The 19,586-nt window shown below is 42.9% G+C and overlaps 1 protein-coding gene across 4 annotated transcripts in view; it reads left to right on the top strand.

Annotated features, from left to right (window-relative positions):
- Positions 1-19,586, top strand: part of Dis3l2 (DIS3 like 3'-5' exoribonuclease 2) — a 381,042-nt gene that overhangs the window by 289,436 nt on the left and 72,020 nt on the right. For all 4 annotated transcript variants that reach the window (XM_041650838.1, XM_041650836.1, XM_041650837.1 and 1 more), the window contains 2 exons: positions 670-782; positions 10,639-10,746. In XM_041650838.1, the coding sequence (XP_041506772.1) occupies positions 670-782; positions 10,639-10,746 (221 nt within the window). The remainder of the gene's footprint in view (positions 1-669; positions 783-10,638; positions 10,747-19,586) is intronic.

Here is a 19,586-nt window from a genome sequence, read left to right as displayed (position 1 = left end):
ACCAGCCAGACAAGTTTCTGAATGGAATAAGGTAAGATGGATGCATTCAGATTAGAAAGGTTGTTATGGCAACTGCATCCACACTATGTGAAAGATCCTGCAAGCCTACCAATGTAGGTTGAGGTGAGACCGTGTATGGCCATAAACAGTGAGCTCAGAAGTAACATCACCAAATGCATGCTTTAAAGCATAACAGCAGAAGGGTAGAGAGCTAGGAAAGTGGATACAGGGGCCAGATGGGCAGGTCAGACATAGGACTGACTGAGGGCTTTGGTCAATGGATGTAGATGAAAGGCCACACTTCCAGAAACAGTGCCTTTCAGGTTTAGGGAGCCAACTAATTTCTTGTAACCTTAAAGGACTAACTTATTACCCACTAGACCTGTCTTTTATAAATATAGTGATAAGACGCCTTTAGAGATGGAAATAGTTTGTGGAGATGGTTCTCTCATTTGTTCACAGTAAAAACCACTTCATTTGTCTGGTATAGGATGAGGAAAATGACAGCAGTACTAGTCACAGGAACTACAAGTAGCTGCCAAGAAAGACTAGAACAGTGAGTGGCCAATGCTTCGGGGCCTGAGTCTGTGAGAGTGACAGGTACCCTTGGAAAGGAGGGATTCTGCTAACCTTCCAACCAGGCTAATGCTCCTTCTTATCCACTTACAGGCACCTTTGAAGTGGGTGTCCACATCGCCGACGTGAGTCACTTCATTCCTGAGGGATCCTCTCTGGATAAGGTGGCCGCTGAGAGAGCCACAAGTGTCTACTTGGTTCAGAAGGTACAAATCAGCTTTGAGTGTCCTAGATTTTACGAAGTGTTCCCACTTAGTATTCTTCCTTTATTTTTAATTTGTGAAGAACATGTGAAGAACATGTCTTTTCTGAATCTTTTCCCAGATCTAGTAAGGTCTAAAATACAGGTTTGGCACTGGGAACATGCTTGCCCTCTGTTACTGCACATGTTTTTAAAAGAAGCCAAAGCTTTCGTCTCAGACCTCCTCTTCTGAGTAGCCTTGTCACATCCTTCCAACAGTGGTCAGTTTTCAAACTATTGCTCCAAAGAAAGGCCTAAGAAACAGCTGGGTTTGTAGTTTAGATAACAACACATCTAATCTTTTGTGTTGTGTCCACTCTCACACAATAGATACCAAGTGGAATGACAGTTCACTATGTACAATAGGCCTTAGAGAAACATTTTCAACCCTTGTTCTAAATACCTGTACCAAACCTGTCCTGGTCTGCACTATACAGGTAGCCCACAGAATCCCCAAGATGGACCTGCTGTTAGATGTCCCTCACCTTAGCTATAAAAGGAAGAAATCATATCCCTTCTTGGGGCCAGGAGATGACTCAATAAATAAAATATTTGCCATGCAAGTGTAAGGACCTCAGTTTGAATTCTCAGCACTCACATAAAAGCAGGGTATGATGATATGCATTTGTAATATTAGCACAAGTGGGGGTTGGTGAAGACAGATCCCCAGAATTCACTGCTCAGCAGATCTAGCCAATCAGTGATTTTTGGGTTCAGTGAAAGGTTCTATCTCAAAAAACAAGGTGGAGAGTGGTGATGATGGAGGTGTATGCCCAGTGTTGGCCTCTGGTCTTTACACATTTGTGCATACACACACGCAGAGAGAGGAGGGGGGGTGGGGGCAGAGGGAAAAAGGAAATAAATACATCCATTCATTCTATGTAGGCTGGTACATGCCTACAAGTATCTGTGAGAATCCATCCCTTTAACAAGTATATTCTAAGCATCAGGTATCTATAGGCATTATGGTGGGCCCTGAAGACAGCTGTAAATAATAAAACATGCATAACTTGTCTCTATCTTCCACTGTAGGTCATAGATTCTTCTAGCCTTTTTGTTCTCTGATGGTGTGCTCCTATGCTCATTTTGACTCATCTTATTTGGGGCTGTGTCTAAATTTACTTCCTGTCTGGCTCCAATGAACTCAATAGCTTGAACCTTTCCTCCCCAATTCCATGCTCTAAAACATGACTTTTGGTATTTGATCATTGACTGTATCAAGGTAAAATATCTGTCCCCACTCCTGCCAACCCATTCCAAGACATTCTGGGAGCTGGATATTGTTTGTGTGGCCCCAAGCAGTGTCCAGAGACTAGCCAGGTTCCATATTTACTCTATTCTGAGAATTTACAAACACTATCACCAGGGAAGGGGTATAGCTTCCTAGTCTCTCTCTCTCTACTACAAACTGCCTGTGTGCCTTCACTGCTGGCAGAAGGAACACCAAGCTATGAATTATGCCTCACAAACAGTGTGACCTCATAGTGCAGCTGCTGCCTCTTCAGATCCCTGTTTATTTTAGGTAGAAGCTGCAAAGGACCAAGAAAGAGGTCTTCCAGGGTCTAGGTTTTCATGGAGCTTTGGGCCAAAGCATTTTTATACGGTTTATTAAACAACCTTCCCTTTCTCTTAGTTCTTGTTGGCTTCTCTTGCTCCCTCCACAATTTAACAAACAAGACCTTGAAAACATATGTATTCCTGGCTCCCTGAACTTCTACTTCCTGATGCTCCCCAGAAAGGTTTTGTGCTTTGGTGCTATGTTCTCTAGATGCTATTAAGGCACCACACAAAGGCATACACTGTGACAAACAAGAAAGACTCTGTATCAAGCAAGTTGGAAGGTGAGGACCACCTTAAGGTTATCCCCGACATCCACACATTGAGTACGCCATGTGCCTGTCTGCACTCACACAGTGCACACCTGTGTGTGCATTCACTTCTGGGGCAGTGACCTTTATTCAATTTTGTCTCTTTTTTGGTATCTATACTATATATCTTGAAGGGAAAAAAACTCATTAAACTCCAAAGCCCCCTTCTTAACTTAAACCTCTGAGAATGCAATTTTGATACTTGTACACTGGCTCCACTTAACCTCAAGCTGAAGGTGCCCCATGTGTACTTCCTGCCTGACAGTGATATTGGCCAAACCCAGCTTTTCCCTGGTCCAGACTTGGAAGAAGAAGATAAGCTTCCAGATCTCTTGTAGCAACAAAACTTCTAGTGTTGTGATGGAAAGCTCAATCTTTGAAGTAATCTGTTAAAAGCTGTGTCAAGTAAGTAAGTGTGAAAAACTCCATTTACAATAGTCTACTGCTGCCTTTTGGTCTGATGAGTTGAGAACTTAGATGCCATTAGAGCCCCTTCCTCCAAGCAGGTGGTTTTCTCTTATCTTGAAGCTGAATTCTCCTTTTATAACCAGAAAATATGTTTCAAATTAGAAACAAAAGAATAAAATCGGATTAATAACTGAGTGTTTCACTTTCTGTTCCCTTTACTTTGGTTTTGTGACTGTCACAGTTTGAGAATCTCTTTGGGAGTGCTTATTGGGGCTCTGCTGCTAAACTCTGAAGGTGGAAAGCTGGTGGGAGAAGGGCTGTGAGCCTCCACCTTGGCAGGAGCTCGAGGCACCGACCCACGGCCTTGGACGGCAGGAGCTGTGCTTTCTGATGCTTTTGAGCCGCTGCTCTGACCTTTCTTCCTTCTCGGTTTTGTTTCTTAAAGGACTGTGTCCAGGAACTTTTCTGCTGTTTTCACATTACTTTGCCTATAAAGGTCTTCTTAAAAGCTGGATGAGCTGCCTTTCCCTTGTGCATATTCTCTGCTCTCCCATTTGGCCAAATCATTTTTTCCCAACTCTGTCACTCCAGGGAAGGGGGCTGGGTATTCTGGTTGATTTCCCATCTATAGGAAATGTGGCTCTGACTTCTTTTCATTAGGATGCTGACTTATAGGTGACTGATGGTCAGAGTTACAATCTAAGCTTGGTTTGGGGAACGATCCCAGAGAGTAGAGCAATATGCAGTAGAGCCAATCCTGGATCCAGATCCTAACTCACTAGCTTTACATGAAATTCTTCTTGTTGAGATTTGACTCACAGTATAATGATTCAGTGACTCTTGCTAACAAGGAAACATAGTAAAGAGAAAGATAAATTTAAATAGTATTTGTTTAAATTTTAAAAAATGCACCCTTTCTTTTTGATAAAGATGTTTCTGTTAGGATGGGGACAACTATATATCTGTGCTTGAACCTATTCTTTTCAGAGGCCATGACATCTGCTCAGCTAATGTGTTCTCTGGAAAATAAATACAATTTAATTTTAAGTTTTAAGGTAATTAGAAAGAAATAAATATGTGAATTAAGTTTTAAAAGTAAAAGAAAACCTAAACAGTTGAAACCTAAACCTAAACTCTCTGTCTGCTGGCCCAGCCATGCATGTTATTTTAGGTGTGAAGCTCGAGTGAAAGCCCACCATAAATCTCAAGGATGTTTTATTGCTAGTGCTTTATAACAGAGATCAGAGATTGGGATCGGAACCCTGTCTTCATGTACAATCCAAGAGTTTTAACATGTTCCTTTCTGACACCAGCAGATTGTTAGCGCTGCTGTTTTGTTAATGTCAAACTGGGTAGCAAAGAGTTGATCGAATTCTGGATCATGGAAGTGTTGATATGAAAAAGGAAACCCTTTAAGCAGAGATGTTGGCTCTCAAAACATATTGTGTATTTCCTTTAGGTTTCTTCAGTCTGTGAGCAGGGAGCTAGCTGAGCATACCTTGGTGTGAAAATCTCCAAGCCTTCAGAAAAGGAGAAAATACCAACTTGCCATGCTGCAGATCTGGGGTGCACTGAGGGTATAAGGGGAGGGTGACCTGGGGAACTAGCTGGTAGCTTAGCTTAAGAAGACGGTGGAAACCCCATTACTTGTGAATGTCTGGCCTGATGTCACTGCTCATCCTTCCTGTCCCCCTGCACCCAGATGATTGATTCTTCCCTCTGTGGCCTTTCAACTGGTCACAGGGCTGTCCTGGCTCACCCACTGCTGAACTTGGCTAGCCTGCTTGCTGTGGCTTTAGCAGATGTTTCTGTTCTCTGAGCCTCATGTAAGATTTTATAGTCTTATTGGTACCCCCACCCAGCACTATTGGGCAGTGGTGTATTGACCTAAATGGCCAGTTCCCTCAGCTCTCCCAAACCCTGGTCCAGAATCTTAGAAAGTCAGGGTCCTGTCATCGCTCCTTTTTTTCCCTTCACCAGCCTTTAAGCTCTGTCAGGACAGAGCTTTGGGCTTATGTCTGAGATATTCTCCAGCTCTCTTCCTTTTCTGCTGCCAGTTCTATCATTCTTCACCACGTAGCAGTACTGACACAGGACTGCTGTGCCAGGTGTCAGGGATGCAAAGCTGAGAGAAATGCTGGTCCTGCAGTCCTGGTTCTGGTCAGCATGTTTGCAGGCTGGAGAGATGGTTCAGCAGTTAAAAATTCTTACTGTTCTCACAGAGGACCCAAATTTGGTTCCCAACACCTACCTGGCATCTCAAAACCACCTATAACTCTAGTTCCAGAGGATCTAACCTTTCCTTGCCTCTGTGGTAGCGCACAGAAGCTCACACAGGCACACACACACACACACACACACACACCCCACACACACACAGACGCACACATATGAACAGTAAATAAATAAAAGCTTTAGAGTCAGTGTGTTTGAGGAACAGTATGTAGTGTGGACTGGCTGAGGTATGAATTACAGTGATTGCCAAGAGGGGAAATTGGAGGAGAGGCCTGAAGTGGCAAACTAAGAAGCATGGGTTATGCTGGGCTTCGAGAACAGTTGAGTGACCTTCCTTCTAAGGATAAACTCACTTGAGCACTCTGGATAAAGGGGAATTAAGCCTGAATCAGGGCTAACATTTCAGTGCCAGGATCCTTTCCACACCACTGTCCCTTGAAGCTTTGAGTAATTGCCCCCAGAGGCAGACCCTTGTTCACATACTCTCCAAAGGGTTTATCAGGGCTATAGGATCTAACTGAATGTCGCCCCTAGTTCCAGAAATGCCTATCATACAGCAAGAAGGAGGGAGAGGAAAAGGGTGGGAAAGTGGAGAATCTATTTCTCTAGGTATTGCTACTGCCTACATCAAGATAGATGCAGAGAGCTGATTCTCCTTAGTAGCTCTTTGTGTATATGACTTCCCATCAGTGACTGTAAGGACTCAACCCTGCTCTTACTATGTTTTGTTTTTGCTGTTGTAGACTTGTAGACTTATGTATAGCTCAGGGTCTTCCTGCCTCTGTCTCTATCACCATATCCAACCTATGGGTCTAGTCTTTAATGAAGGCTTCTTGGTCCAACCAAAAGTATCAGGGCCTCTTTCATTCATAAAAGACCCAAATCCAGTTGCTGAATCCAGCTCATCCAGCTCATTGATTCCTGGGAAAAGGAAAGGCAATAGACCCTATTATAAATAGGATTCCTAAAACAGAGAATATAGCAATTACTGGCAGATCACCTGCCTGAATAGGATTTCAGGTTATCACTAAATGAGGTGTAGTAAGAAAGAAGATGCATGGCCTGGAGCACTTGCCTCATAATCATCAAGTGGTCAAGAGCACTTGCTGCATAATCATCACCAAACTTCAGAGATAACCCAGTACCCAGGTTAACACGACAGGTATCCTTACAGAGCACCTGTAACTCAAGCTCCAAGGGATCTGACCCCTTCTTCTGGCCTCTGCTCATGCACAGATGAGATGCACACACACACACACACACACACACACACACACACACCACTACCACTACCATCCATGCTAAATAAACAAATAAATAAATCTTAAAAGTAAAAAACATACACCGAAGAATGGATAAGGAAAATGTGGTACATTTATACAATGGAGTACTACACAGCAGAAAAAATAATGACATCTTGAATTTTGCAGGAAAATAGATGGAGCTAGAAAACATTATTTTGAGTGAGGTAACTCAGACACAGAAAGACAATTATTATGTGTACTCACTCATAGGTGGTTTTTAAACATAAAGCAAAGAAAAACAGCCTACAAACCACAATCCCAGAGAACTTAGACAACAATGAGGACACTAAGAGAGACCTACATAGATCTAATCTACATGGGAAGTAGAAAAAGACAAGATCTTCTGAGTAAATTGGGAGCATGGGAACCTTAGCAGGGTTTACAGGTGAGAGGGGAGAAGCAGGGAGGGGGGCCGAGAAAAATGTAGAGCTCAATTAAAAATTAATTCAATCAATTAAAAAAGTAAAGAACATGCAGAAATCTGGAGAAAATAAGGGTGTTGATGTTTGCTTCAGCAACACACATATTAAAATTGGGATACAGAGATTAAAACTGCCATTAAATAAGGCTTACATGTAAATTCGAAAAGTTTCCCATATTTTAAAAAATAAAAAACTTCAGAAGTAAACTTTGTTTTTCTGTTTTCCATTATTACCTTGAAATACCTAAAGCTATGTATGAGGTTTATTAAGTTCAATTTTATGTCTTGAGTTTTTGTTTGTTTAATAGTTGATTGGTTGAGTTGGCTTGATTTTTATTGTTATTTGTTTGTTTGTTTGTTTGGTTAGTTTTGAGACAAGGTATCATGTAGCCCAGGCTGACTTTAAACTCTCCAAGCTGAGAATGCCCTTGAACCCCTGATCTTGCCTCTACCTCCCAAGGCTGGGATTAAAGGTACATGCCGAATTTTGAAGCCTGGAAGTCCCAGCAGCCTAGGACCATCTCTAGTGAGGTGCCCTCTTTGTTCCACCTCAAGGCAGGTGTATTGTATTGGCGGGAGCTAGGAAAAAAAAATCATGTGGTAGAATGGGAAACTAGAATGAAAGGAGGAGCCAGATCCATAAACCATTTTGAGAAACTTCAAGTGAAGAGACAGAGGGTGTGGCTATGGGAAGGAATAGAGTCTGGAGTTAAGGGCTATTCTACCCTTGTGCTCTGACCATGGAGAACCAAACCAGCTGAGCAGGGAGTTCACTTAGCAAGAGCTACAAACAGTTAGACCAGGCTTAAGACAAGGGACACAGCACCCCTGAAAAGTTAATGAAATTGGCTCAAAAGGATGGTTGATTGAAAATACTAGAAAGGGCCTGAGTCTATAATCCCTATGTAGAAGAGTTGGGTTTTTCTATTGAGAAAGAGTAAGAAGGCAGTGGGATAAATTAGAGGTGAGCTGTAATGAGTGTGAAGCCTCCGCACAGCTCAGCACATTTCCTGTCACCATCAATGTTCAGACAGTAGAGTGCCCAGAACAAAGAAGGCAGACTCTGAGGCAGTTGGGACAGTGGGATTCGGGTAGCTGGGAACTGTGGTGGAGTTCCATGCTATATAGGGAGTGTGATGAATGCAGGCCTGGAGAGAAATACCAGAGTCCAGTGAGCATGGGCACTAGCCCTGTGCTATTGGCAGCAGGAGTTTCTCTACAAAGAAATCTTTCCTGGTTATCCTTGGTGCTCTGCACATCACTCTGACCCATAGTTTCTCCCGATGCTGGGACAGACCTCATATAGCTCACATGCTGCATAGAATCAGGGTACCATTCTCCCTTCTCACCTGCCTGGGCAGGCATATGAGAAAGTGGCTTTTAAGAGAGGCCCCACTTCAACAGCCCTCTTTCACAAGGAAGCCTGCTGCACTCTGGGTTGAGCAGAAATGCGTGCACAGTGACCCCTGGAGGACCAGTGGATTTATGAGAAGCTGTGATATGCCAAACCACAAATGTGATCATAACCTCTTAATTTCTTCTCCTTTAAAAGACACAGGCCTAACTACCTATTTACAAAACTGGATGAACATGGACTGTTTGCTCTGAATTCCATTTGATTTCTTCCTCAAGATCTAGTAGAAAATTTATTAAAAGGACTGTCCCCTAAAAAAAATAAATGCAATTATGCTCCCACCGATTCTTCATGAAACTTGAGTTCTTTGGCATCTGACTAGTAGGAGGAGCAAATCAGTTTTGATAACCTGGGCAGACACAGGGTGTGCTGGTAGTGTTTTGTTTTGTTTTGTTTTAGCAGAGGGTAGCCAAAATTCTTCCCTTTCTACTGAAAGTACAAGTTATGTAAAGACACTGCTATAGAATTCTGCTGGCAAGGATTTCATGAAGTGGGTTTTGTGTGTGTGTGATACAGTAAACAGAGAAAAATCTCCCAGGTTATTCATTTCCTAACAGAAGTCAGTCATCTGCATACTAATAGTGCATATTGTGTTGAGGGTACTAGATAGAAGGACAGAGCCAGACCTCTCTATGTTCTTAGAGTTTCCATAGCCTGGAGCACCTAACAAGGCATCAGGATGTAGTGTGGCCAGGGCCGTAGAAGCGGTGTGGAAGAGCAGGGAGGGTGGAGTAAGTAGCTTATTCTTTGGGTCTGCCCCACAGCCTCTGCGAAAGAGCAGGGGAAGTTACAAAACAGTACGTTCTCTGCCTGGGGGAGTCTGGATAGGCCCTGAAAATGGCAAGGAGCAGAATCTGAAAGGATATGTCAAAGTTTGCCTGAAGCAAAGTGTCCAGAAAGGTATTCCAGAAAATGGGAACACCATGTGCACAAGCTGGAGCAGAGAGCAGGCAAGGCAGGTGAAGGGCTTGCAGTGGGAAGGCCCACAATCTAGAACCATGTGTGTTAGAGGGGAGTACCTGGGCACAAGGCTGAGTGAGGAAGACTGAGCCAAGGGTCACAGGACTTGGACACCTTTAGCTAACTTTTATTGAGCATTTCAGAGCTATTTCACTTTGAAGAAAACCTAGGTCCAGAATTGTCCTAGCTGACTGCATCATCATGAAGTGCTGGGCCTAGGGTCTGATTTTGAGCTCAGTCTCTGTGTCAAAGCCTCCTTTACTCGCTTACACCTGCTGCCACTGCACTGCTTCAGCTGTTTGATGGTCTAAGACCTCAAGCCCCACCCAGCTCTTCATTTTATACAGAAAATTTTAGCCTCATACTTGTTTATAAAAATAGATAAGGCTTAGTATGTATAATAAGCATAAATTTATATTTAAATATATAATAAAAGATCAATTAATAGAAAGCATAGCTTTTTAAAAAGTAAGCTCTTCTTTTGAAATGTTTTTAGACTTACAGAAAAATTGCAAAGACAGAGAGCCTCCATTGCCTGCGTCATACATTGCCATATTCTCTCAACCAGAGCTAAGAGACTGCCATTGGGACACTGCTGTTAACTGTACTTCATCCTTTGTTTGGATTTCAACTATTTTTCCATCAGTGTTTTCTAATTCAGGGTCTGGTCTAGGCCCATGATGCAATTTTTTTGTTGTTTTGTTTTGACAAACACTAAAGCATTGATGTCTGGAGTTGTGTTATATTACATTATCAGATACTGTCTTGGGACTTAAAGTATGATATTTTCTTGAACAAATACTCTTTAATTAGAGAGAGAGAGAGAGAGAGAGAGAGAGAGAGAGAGAGAGAGAGGAAGAAGAAGAAGAAGAAGAAGGAGGAGGAGGAGGAGGAGGAGGAGGAGAGAGAGCGCTCTGGACTAATCATTGCAGTAAGCATGCTGGTTAAGCATCACAGACTGAGTGACTTAAGCAACACACCTTTAGTTTTTCACAGTTTTGGAAGCTTAAAGTACCAGTTCCAGATGCTAGTTGATGTGATTCCTGGTGAGACAGTGTGCTCTTTCTGCAGAGGCTTCTAGAAGTGAACCTCTATCACCTTCAACTCACTCTAGAAGCTCAAGCTGGTCACCAAAACTCTGCCTCTGTGCTGCCTGAGACAGACTCCTGCAGGTTGAACAAGGATGCTCAGAAACTCTCCTCTGTTCACAGGTAGTTCCGATGCTTCCCAGGCTTCTATGTGAAGAACTGTGCAGCCTCAACCCCATGACTGACAAGCTGACCTTCTCTGTGATCTGGAAGCTAACCCCTGAAGGCAAGGTAACAAATTGTACTTTGTCATTCATTCTCCGCTTACCACTGTCCCATCCTGTGTGTCATGGTAAGCACCCACTGTGTGCCTGCACTAGACTGAAATTTCATAATGGGTGGATGCAGAAGATCTGGGGTAGCTGCTGTAGGGAAGACATCTTAGGGCTCTTGCCTAAGAGGCAAGACTGACCCTACCTACTGCCAGTATTTAGCAGCTAATGGAGAGCACTAATTGTGGCGATGGGAGATTAGGTAGGAGATGGTCCAGTGAGGCTGGATGTACGTCTGGAAAGCGGGATAGGAAGCTAGGCTATAAATGAATTGTGGGAGTCTGTGTTCTACTAATGTCCTGGGGAAGATGGCAACGAAGGCTGCAATATCCTGTGAGATGGCTGGAAATACGAAGACTAATAAAGAGTAGTAGAGTACCATTTCAGTCCTAGAGTGAGGTAAGGAAAACACAGATAAGAAGGCTGTCAGCAAGCACTCCCTATACACAATGAGGAAAGAAGATGGGTAAAGATTTCACTTGGGAAAACCAGTTCCCTCCTCAAAGTGAGCAACTGTAAACATCACAACAGGGTCATGTTTGAGAACCTAGGGCTTACTCAGCACAGGCTTCTGCAAAGCTGGTGGCAAATACCATGAAAGAACATGAGAAATGTATGTTATAATAATAAATGGAAGTGAAAAAAGATGCTTAATTATAAATAAAGATGGAAGATTAAATAACCACACTGATTTTCATTCCATCCGAAAACCTCACTAAAACAACAGTAGAGAGATTTAAAAAAAGAAGAAGAAAGAAAGAAAGAAAGAAAGAAAGAAAGAGGAAAAAAGACAAACCCACAAGGACAAAGAGAATGGGAGAAGAGACAACAGCAACAAAATCTTGGAACCAGGAGAGCAGATGGATGAGTGGTAACTGACTTAGCAGTCCTGAAAAAGTCTAGTCCTGAGCCAGGACAGAGGGAGCCAAGAAACAAAAATTCAGAGGCTGACAGAACCAGATAACTCTGGGAGGTGAGGGAGGGGTGAATGAAGTGAGTCTGACATCAGTATTGGTGGAAAGTTCATTAAAAAGATTGACCCTCCTAGTCTTAGCAGAAGACCCAGAGATTTTTTTCTATAACTAATGCAAATGAAGGTGTGTCTGAAGCAGGCACACCACTCTTGATAGTACAGTTCTTCACAGAGCTTCAGGATCTAGGAGACAAGGAAAAGACCCAGAAAACTTCTATAAAGGGCCAAGAGAAAGCCACACACAATAGACCAGAAGGCAGAGCAAGTTCGGACTCTTTCATAACAATCTTAGAAGCTTTGCGATACTGCAGAGAGAGCTTGTTTCTGTCTTGAAGGCTAGGATCCCTATAAAATGTACTCAGCTAAGCTGACGGTAAACTGAAAGTCAAAAAACATATCTTTAGGGCCTGGAGAGATGGCACAGCAATAAGGGCACTGTCTGCTCTTCCAGAAGACTGGGGTTCAATCCCCAGCACCCACATGGCAGCTCACAACTTTGTGTAACTCCAGCTCCAGGAGACACAACAAACCTTACACAGACATACACAAAAGATAGATAAATAGATAGGTAGGTGAGTAGATCGATAGATAGTAGATAGACAGGTAAATAGGTGGGTGAGTGGATGGATAGATAGATAGATAGATAGATAGATAACAAAAAGCATATCTTCAGGCATGTGAAGTCTCAGAAACAAAGCAGCACTTATAAGGCCCTTTTTCAGGAAGCTTTATAATGTCTTCTTGGATCTATAATCATAGAAGCTGAGGCAGAAAGCTTGTGAGTTAAAGGCCAGATGGGGTTACTCAGAGAAAACGTCTCAAAAATGAGTGAGAAGAGAGGGGAAATAAAAGGGAACAAAAAAGGAGGAGGAGGAGGAGGAGGAGGAGGAGGAGGAGGAGGAGGAGGTGGAGGAGGAGGAGGAGGTTGATGGCTTTATGGTTAAAAGTACTTGCCATTGCAAATGTGAGGGCTTGAGTTCAAATCCCCAGAAACCATGGAAAGTCAGGCCTATTTGTGAGTATCTCTTGTCCCAGTGTTCCTACTTTGAGATGTGGAGCAGAACAAAGAGAATCCCTGGAAGCTCTGGGCCCACTGCCTCAATCTATACTAGAAAGTGGGAACTGACTCTTGAGATTGTCCTCTGGCATCTGCATGTGCACCATGACAGGAGTGCCCACATACAAGTGCACACTATGTGAGATCATAAATTCATGTCCATTTTAAAAAGACATAGCAGAAAGCTTGCTGTCTCTCCTCTGACATGTGGAAGATGCTTTGTGAAAGCAGCTGCTTTGTTGGAGTCATGAAGATAGCCCTCACCAGGCATTGGACTGACTGGCACTTGATCTGGAACTTCTAGCCTTCAGAACTATGGGAAATGAATTTCTATGGCTTAAACCACTTGGTTTGTGGTGGTATTTTGTTATAGCAGCCTGAACAGACTAACACAATATCAGATGAACTTTGTTAATGAGGTTATATAAAAATCCACTGAGAATAGACCTTTTACCCAGGCATGACTTTTTAATGTATAGTGGCCATTTAGAAAGTACTGACTTAATGCTGATCTCTAACTGTGGGCACATTTTATTATACAGTATTTTTAAAACTACATTGTTAATGGCATTGCTTTTCTTATTAGTCAAATATTTTCAGTATTAGAAAGCCCACAAGCTCATATATTAGATGCAGGGTTACTAAAATTCTAATTTTATTAAAGTTCAACTTGTGTCATCAATGATAAGCAATGTCAATTGTTTCCGTGAAGTACAAATACCTCAGTCTAAATAGCCATGGTTTCCATGTCAGCTGTTCTTCATATGAAAATGATATCTTTGTGAGAATGTTACCAGTTTAACCTACAGATAGTTATATGCGTGTTTGTCCTCCAAAGGTCATCCTCCTCCCTCATGAAGTTTAAGTGACAAAGACAAGTACTTGGGGTTGAGACATAGAAAAGTAATGGATTTTACTTGTCCAGTGAGAACATTCTAAATTGATCTAGCTCTTTTATCACTGCCAGTGTGTGGTGGGGGGAGAGCTGTGACAGCTATGTCCCACACAGGTGAAATAGTTCACCTGCCAAGGCTTCTAGACCATTGCTGTAAATGGCAGTATACAGTCAGTTTGTGTAATACCCTGGATTATGACTGAAAATAGTTTGGACCACATAGACCCCTAAATGGAACTCAGAGGCCCACAGGAGTCCATGAACCATATTTTGAAAATAAAGACTAATGTTTGATTAAGCAAACTAAAATAAAACAGATATGAATCTGATGAAAGAGAAAGCTATACAGTGAAAACTTTGTGTTTTAATAGTTCTGAGACAGCTGCAGCTTGGGCTGCATAGTGAGTGCTAGGTCCGTCAGGGCCACATAGTAAGACCCTGTCTCAAAACAAACAAAAAGATAATGTTAGAATGATATATACTTTAATTAGAAAAAATTCAACTATAGATAACATAAGAAAAGCATCACAATAAGCCCCCATCCCTGTATCCCAGATTCAGTACTGTCAAGACTTTGTTCTCTGTTAAGACTATAGCTTTTTATCTGCTTGGGAGGTAGAAAAGACAAGATCTCCTGAGTAAACTGGAAGTGTGGGGATCATAGGAGAGGGTAGAAGAGGAGGGGGGATGAAGGGAGGGGAGCAGAGAAAAATGTATAGCTCAATAAAAACAAAAACATAAAAAATTTGTAAAGAAAGAGAGTCCTCCTACCTCCACGAGCCCCATGTGCTTATCTAATGTCACCAAACTGTGAACCACAAGTGAGGACATTTGTTTCTCCTGATGATTAAAACAACAGACAAATTACAGAGAATTTATAAAAGGAGATATTTGATGTAATTTTCTTCATTTTTATGCAAAAAAGACTACAGAATTTTAAAACAAACTACAGACATGTCATTTCACTCCTGTGTGTTTTGATATATGACTAAAAATCTGAGCATTTTCTTATATAACCACAGTGTTCTCAGCATACCTAACGATGAATACTGGTGTCAGGATGTCATCCAAGCCTAGTCCCTAATACATTTCCTTGGTTCTCTCCAGTTGATTGGTCTAAATTGGAATCAAATAGTTAAAACATTGCATTTGGTCTTTATAGTTTTTAACTATCTGTACAAAGTTCCTTTTCAAGATCTAAAAGGCAAACATTATCTGAACTATAGAGAAGGAACTATGAATATAGTGTGCCAGCAGCCATATTCTGGTGGACATGGGAGCAAGCTTGGGGGCAGTGAATGGAAAAAGAACAAAAGGAAACAAAAAAGAATGCCAATAGTAGTTATATTTGGATAGTGGAACGGTAATTTTTTCTATTTTCTAATGCTCTTTAAAATTTGAATAACTTCTATATTTTTATACTTTTAAAATTTATAACTAAATAGAAAATAAAAGCCCATAGAAGCATCCTAATTTGAATCAAGAAAAGAACACTGTATCTGAATTATGCTGATAGGGCAGACCTGAGAAATTGAAGCTGCCTAGTCTAATGCTTAGCTAGAATATGGGGGTCATTAAAGAAACACTAGAAAAAATGTAAACACTAATACTCACTGGCTTTTGGGTTGTTTTTGGTTTTGGAAACAGTGTATGGAACCCAGGTCTTCTGCACAATGAGGGCTGGAAGACAGGTGAAAGAGAGGCACATGTCTACAAGAGTGCTGGGCCCCACTCCAAACCACACCAGATAGGAAGTATGAGGGTTGGAATTGTGGACAGGGTTGTGGGGCAAGGTCCACTAACCACACTCTTCACTCTGTGGTCACCCAAATATCCTCCCTAGACCCAGTGACCACATGAGAGGTAGATCAGTTGGTATAGTCAAGATGCCCATAATGAAAGATTCAATACCATATTCCAGGCCCTAGGACTCCAGTCCAAGACACTGTAAAGGAAAACCTGAGCCAAGCTTGAGACCAGATGAGAAGTCAGGGTGCCACGGAAGGCCCTAGAGACCAAGATAGCCCCTCTTCAAGAGCCTAGGTGAACAAAGAGGAGAAAGCTCAACGCCTGTGTAACTGAAGCCCCAGACTGAGTTTGCAGGTTCTGGGGAGCTTCTCTTGGTATAGGGGATTAGGTTAGAAGGGGTGGTCCAGGGCCAGGAGCACCAGGCTACACTGGTTTATATCCACCAGTCTCTCCTGGTGCAGAAGTAGAGTAGGCTTTGCAGGCTTCCTCGGGTTATTGCAATATCCTGCTTTCTAAGGCAAGTATGATCTGCTACCAGAAGGCTGCTCCAGCATTTTTTAAAATATGGATACTTTCAGCATCCACACTGAAAGCTCTACTTTCACTAAACCAGCGCTGGTGACACTCTTCTTCCACTTCAGTATTTCTCTCTGCCTTTCCTCATCCTTCCCTGCTCATCACTCTGTAAAACTGCCCTATTGCAACCTGAAAAAAAGCCCTTGTTTTCTGGGTTTATTAATGGTCACTCTCTCAGTCATTATATCTCTAGCCCCCTTCACTTCTGCTACAAGCTGTTCTACCTTTGTGACTGTGCTTCTCTTCATAGCCACAAAGGTAGGACAGCTTGGACTTGTTCTTCTTTCTCCTAACACAGTGACTACCTTAGTTCCAGTCCACATGGTCTTAATCTGGGAACTTTTAGTCTGTTTCTCCACTAGAAGCTGAATTTGACTCCTGATTAGCTCCCAAAGTCCAATATTTGAAGCATCACTTACAGAGACTAACTCTCTCCCTAATTGACCATCTGTCACCCACCCCTCTGGCCCTTATCTTCTGTCTTGCCACCAAGGGGTTTGTTGAACTTAACAAGGAATTGTTACACTGAGACTCCATACATGCTTCTGCCCTTTCCTTGAAGACTCTTCCTCTCAGTTCTGCCAGCAAGAAACTGGCTTATTCCTTGTGATCCAGCTGAAATGCAAGGGCCTCACACGTCTTAGCAGTTCCTCATTCACTTAGTAAGTGCTGCCCAGTGCTTGTGCTTACACACCATACAAGGTGTTGATTACATCCCCATCAAAGAAGAACTATTCTCTCCTCTTTTCCCTGAATGTTCTATAGTGGAGGCACCTTGCAACTTAAAAGTAAGTCATCTTGAGATATTTTAAATTTGTTTTTTAATAAGCAGATAAGAGCTATTGGAGTGTCTCTGTAGGCTGAGTGGAAGATAAACAGACAAGATGAGGAAGAAGTGACATTTTTGAGGCCTGGTTGAGAAGGTCGTGGTAGGCTCAGGACTCAGCCTGTGTGGGGATGCACTCCCACGGGACAAGGAACTCCAGCTCTCCTCCCTTGAACAGAATAAAGGTAGGGGCTGGGAATGGGGTTCACTAGGTCATGGGAAGTTACTTTGAGGAGATTCCTGTCATACTCCCCAGTGGTGAACGTCATCTGCTCTGCACTTTAGGGCCATTTCTACTCCACTCTGTTCTCCTGCCGCACTCTTAAGCCCACACCCAAGTTTTTTTTCTCCCCAATAGTTGAGTGTCCTATACCCAGCAAGTGTTTAGAAACCATTTCGCTATGCTTTTCACTTCTGTTTCCACTCTTCTGTTTATCCCAGCTGCCTAGTTAGAAGGTGAACCCCGCCCCCGGCCAGGTAAGGACATACATTCTCAAAAGCCTCTCCAGCCCTCTGACGTTGCATGCTGAGAGTCGAGCAGAGTCTCAGGAGCCCTCCCTGCCTTCTCACAGCCTTGATCTTCATCCCTTAATGACCCCTGTGGACTTTCATGACTTGCCGCTGGCCTGCCAGATACCAACCCTGAAAAACTTGAGAAGCAACTGTTGTATTTTTCCCATGGTCCATAGCAAGCTCGTGGAACAATGTTCAAACGGTGCCATGTAGTTTAGGGCTTCTGCTAGAAGCAGTGCTGGGTGTTGTGTTTCATGCCTAGGCACCTACTAGATACCTGTCCTGAGCATCTCCAGAGGTGCAGGAGCTTCTCAGACTGGTTCTGAGGATCAGAGAGGATTTCCAGAATCTCTCCCCTTTGTCATTACCAGGGACAGAGCCTAGCTGTTTTATTTCAGACATGTAGTGACACCTCTGTTGCAGGGCGGGGAGGGGATGAAAGAAACTGCCATCTTCCATATCCCTCATGTTCCAGTTTCCTGCTGAAGGTACCAGCCAACTAGATGGCTTACCTAAAGTCACTTTAGAGGGACAACAGAACTTAGTTGTGAACACTGATTTTGCTGTGAATCTTGGGGATGAAAAGCAGAATTCAAAATGAAACATTTCCAAGAAACAGAATAAGACGTTTGTTTTAGAAAACAACAGAACAGGTGTCTGTACTGAATATCTTTACAACAAGAACAAGGGGCTTACATGTGACCTGTTCAAAGAAAGGCTGAGGTGCTAAATTCACCTGGCAGAAGGTGTCTGTGTTTCCTGGGTCAGGATTTCCTCCCCTGCTTCCCACATTCTCCTTCCTGGCTTTCCTTGCTTCCTCCTTCCCCTCCTCCAGGTTCCTTCCTGTGCAGTGACCAGGCCCAGAGATGAGTATTTAAAGACTCCTCCTTGCCAGTCTTCAGAAGGAAACACTGTGAAGGTTCCACCTGACAAGTGCCTTCACTCCCGTCTTAGGAACAAATTCCTGTCTCCTGGCCACACCAGAGCAACTAGTTTCGTTTCCCTCTAGCCCAGTGGGTCTAAGCCTTCCTAATGCTGGACCCTTTCATACAGTTTCTCATGTTGTGGCCCCCAGCCATAAAATTATTTCATTACTGCAATGTTGCTACTGTCGTAAATTTTGATAGAAATACCTGACATGCAGGATATCAACCCAAGGGGATTGAGACCCATAGGTCGAGAGCAGCTGCTCTGGTATGTATATGTGGCAAAGACTTGGTTTCCTTTGCTTCCTTGTCTTTAGAAGTTCACACACCTGCCAACATATCAAGGTGGCAAAGGACCTAATGATCTCTCTGGGGACTGGGGGACAAACAGAAGAGTGCTGAGACTATGTAATTAACTCCACTTTCTTTGCTATGCAAATTCTGACCTGTAAACAAATGGACTTAGAACCCAGAAAGGCCTGCAGACTTGGAACCAGGCTATGGTGGCAGACTTCTGGGGCACAGACCTTCACAGGCAACTTGCTTTACACAGCAAGAGCAAGCTGTGGAATAAATGGAGCTGCTGCTGCTGGGGCGGCAGCCTTGTTACAATTTCATTCTACACTGCTGTCTTTCCCCTGTTATAAGAAGAAATCTGAGTCCCAGTCAGTTACCGCTGGCCTCAATTGAGGGAGGGCCTAGTGAAGGAGCCTCCCGCCACCCCTGCTCACCCTGAAACCACCCCACACTTTTGACCTTCCTGTAGAGAGCCAGCCTTCCTTCTATCCAGCACTACCTGCGCTTTGCTGTCTCGCAGCCTCTACTTTCTGCCCAGGTCTTTTCCAGATACTTTCCTCTTGGCACATTTGGCTTGCACTTTGACCACACTAACCAGGATGGCCTGGCCAAGGCTATAAGAAGCAGTGGCAGTCAGCTCTACCTGCCCCACGCACCACCACTCCAGGCAGCCTGCTTAGTTCCAATCAAGAAAGTGTTTCTGCCATCACAGGCCCTTTGAACTAAGTGTTTTCTATGTGGAAACCCTGAGGTGCAGAAGTCATTTCACATCTAGTTATTTACGATTTTAAATTAGCTTCATTAATAGTTTTTAAACCAAAGGCATCTTAATGAGGTGCTGATACTTTTTAGAGGATAATTTTTAAAAAACATTTCCATGAAATAAGACAGGTTGTCTAAAGGTTTCTCCATATGTTATAAACTTCAGCTAAAAATAAGTGTGTGTATGTGTGTGTGTCCATCCACTAGATATTTTATTTTGAATCT

The sequence above is a fragment of the Microtus oregoni genome, unplaced genomic scaffold (assembly GCF_018167655.1).
Source record: "Microtus oregoni isolate MIOR12 unplaced genomic scaffold, Mior012 000004F_ref0000308, whole genome shotgun sequence".
In the NCBI taxonomy this organism is placed as follows: domain Eukaryota; kingdom Metazoa; phylum Chordata; class Mammalia; order Rodentia; family Cricetidae; genus Microtus; species Microtus oregoni.
Note: the sequence above shows the minus strand (reverse complement) of the source record. Positions and strands in the feature narration are given on the sequence as shown.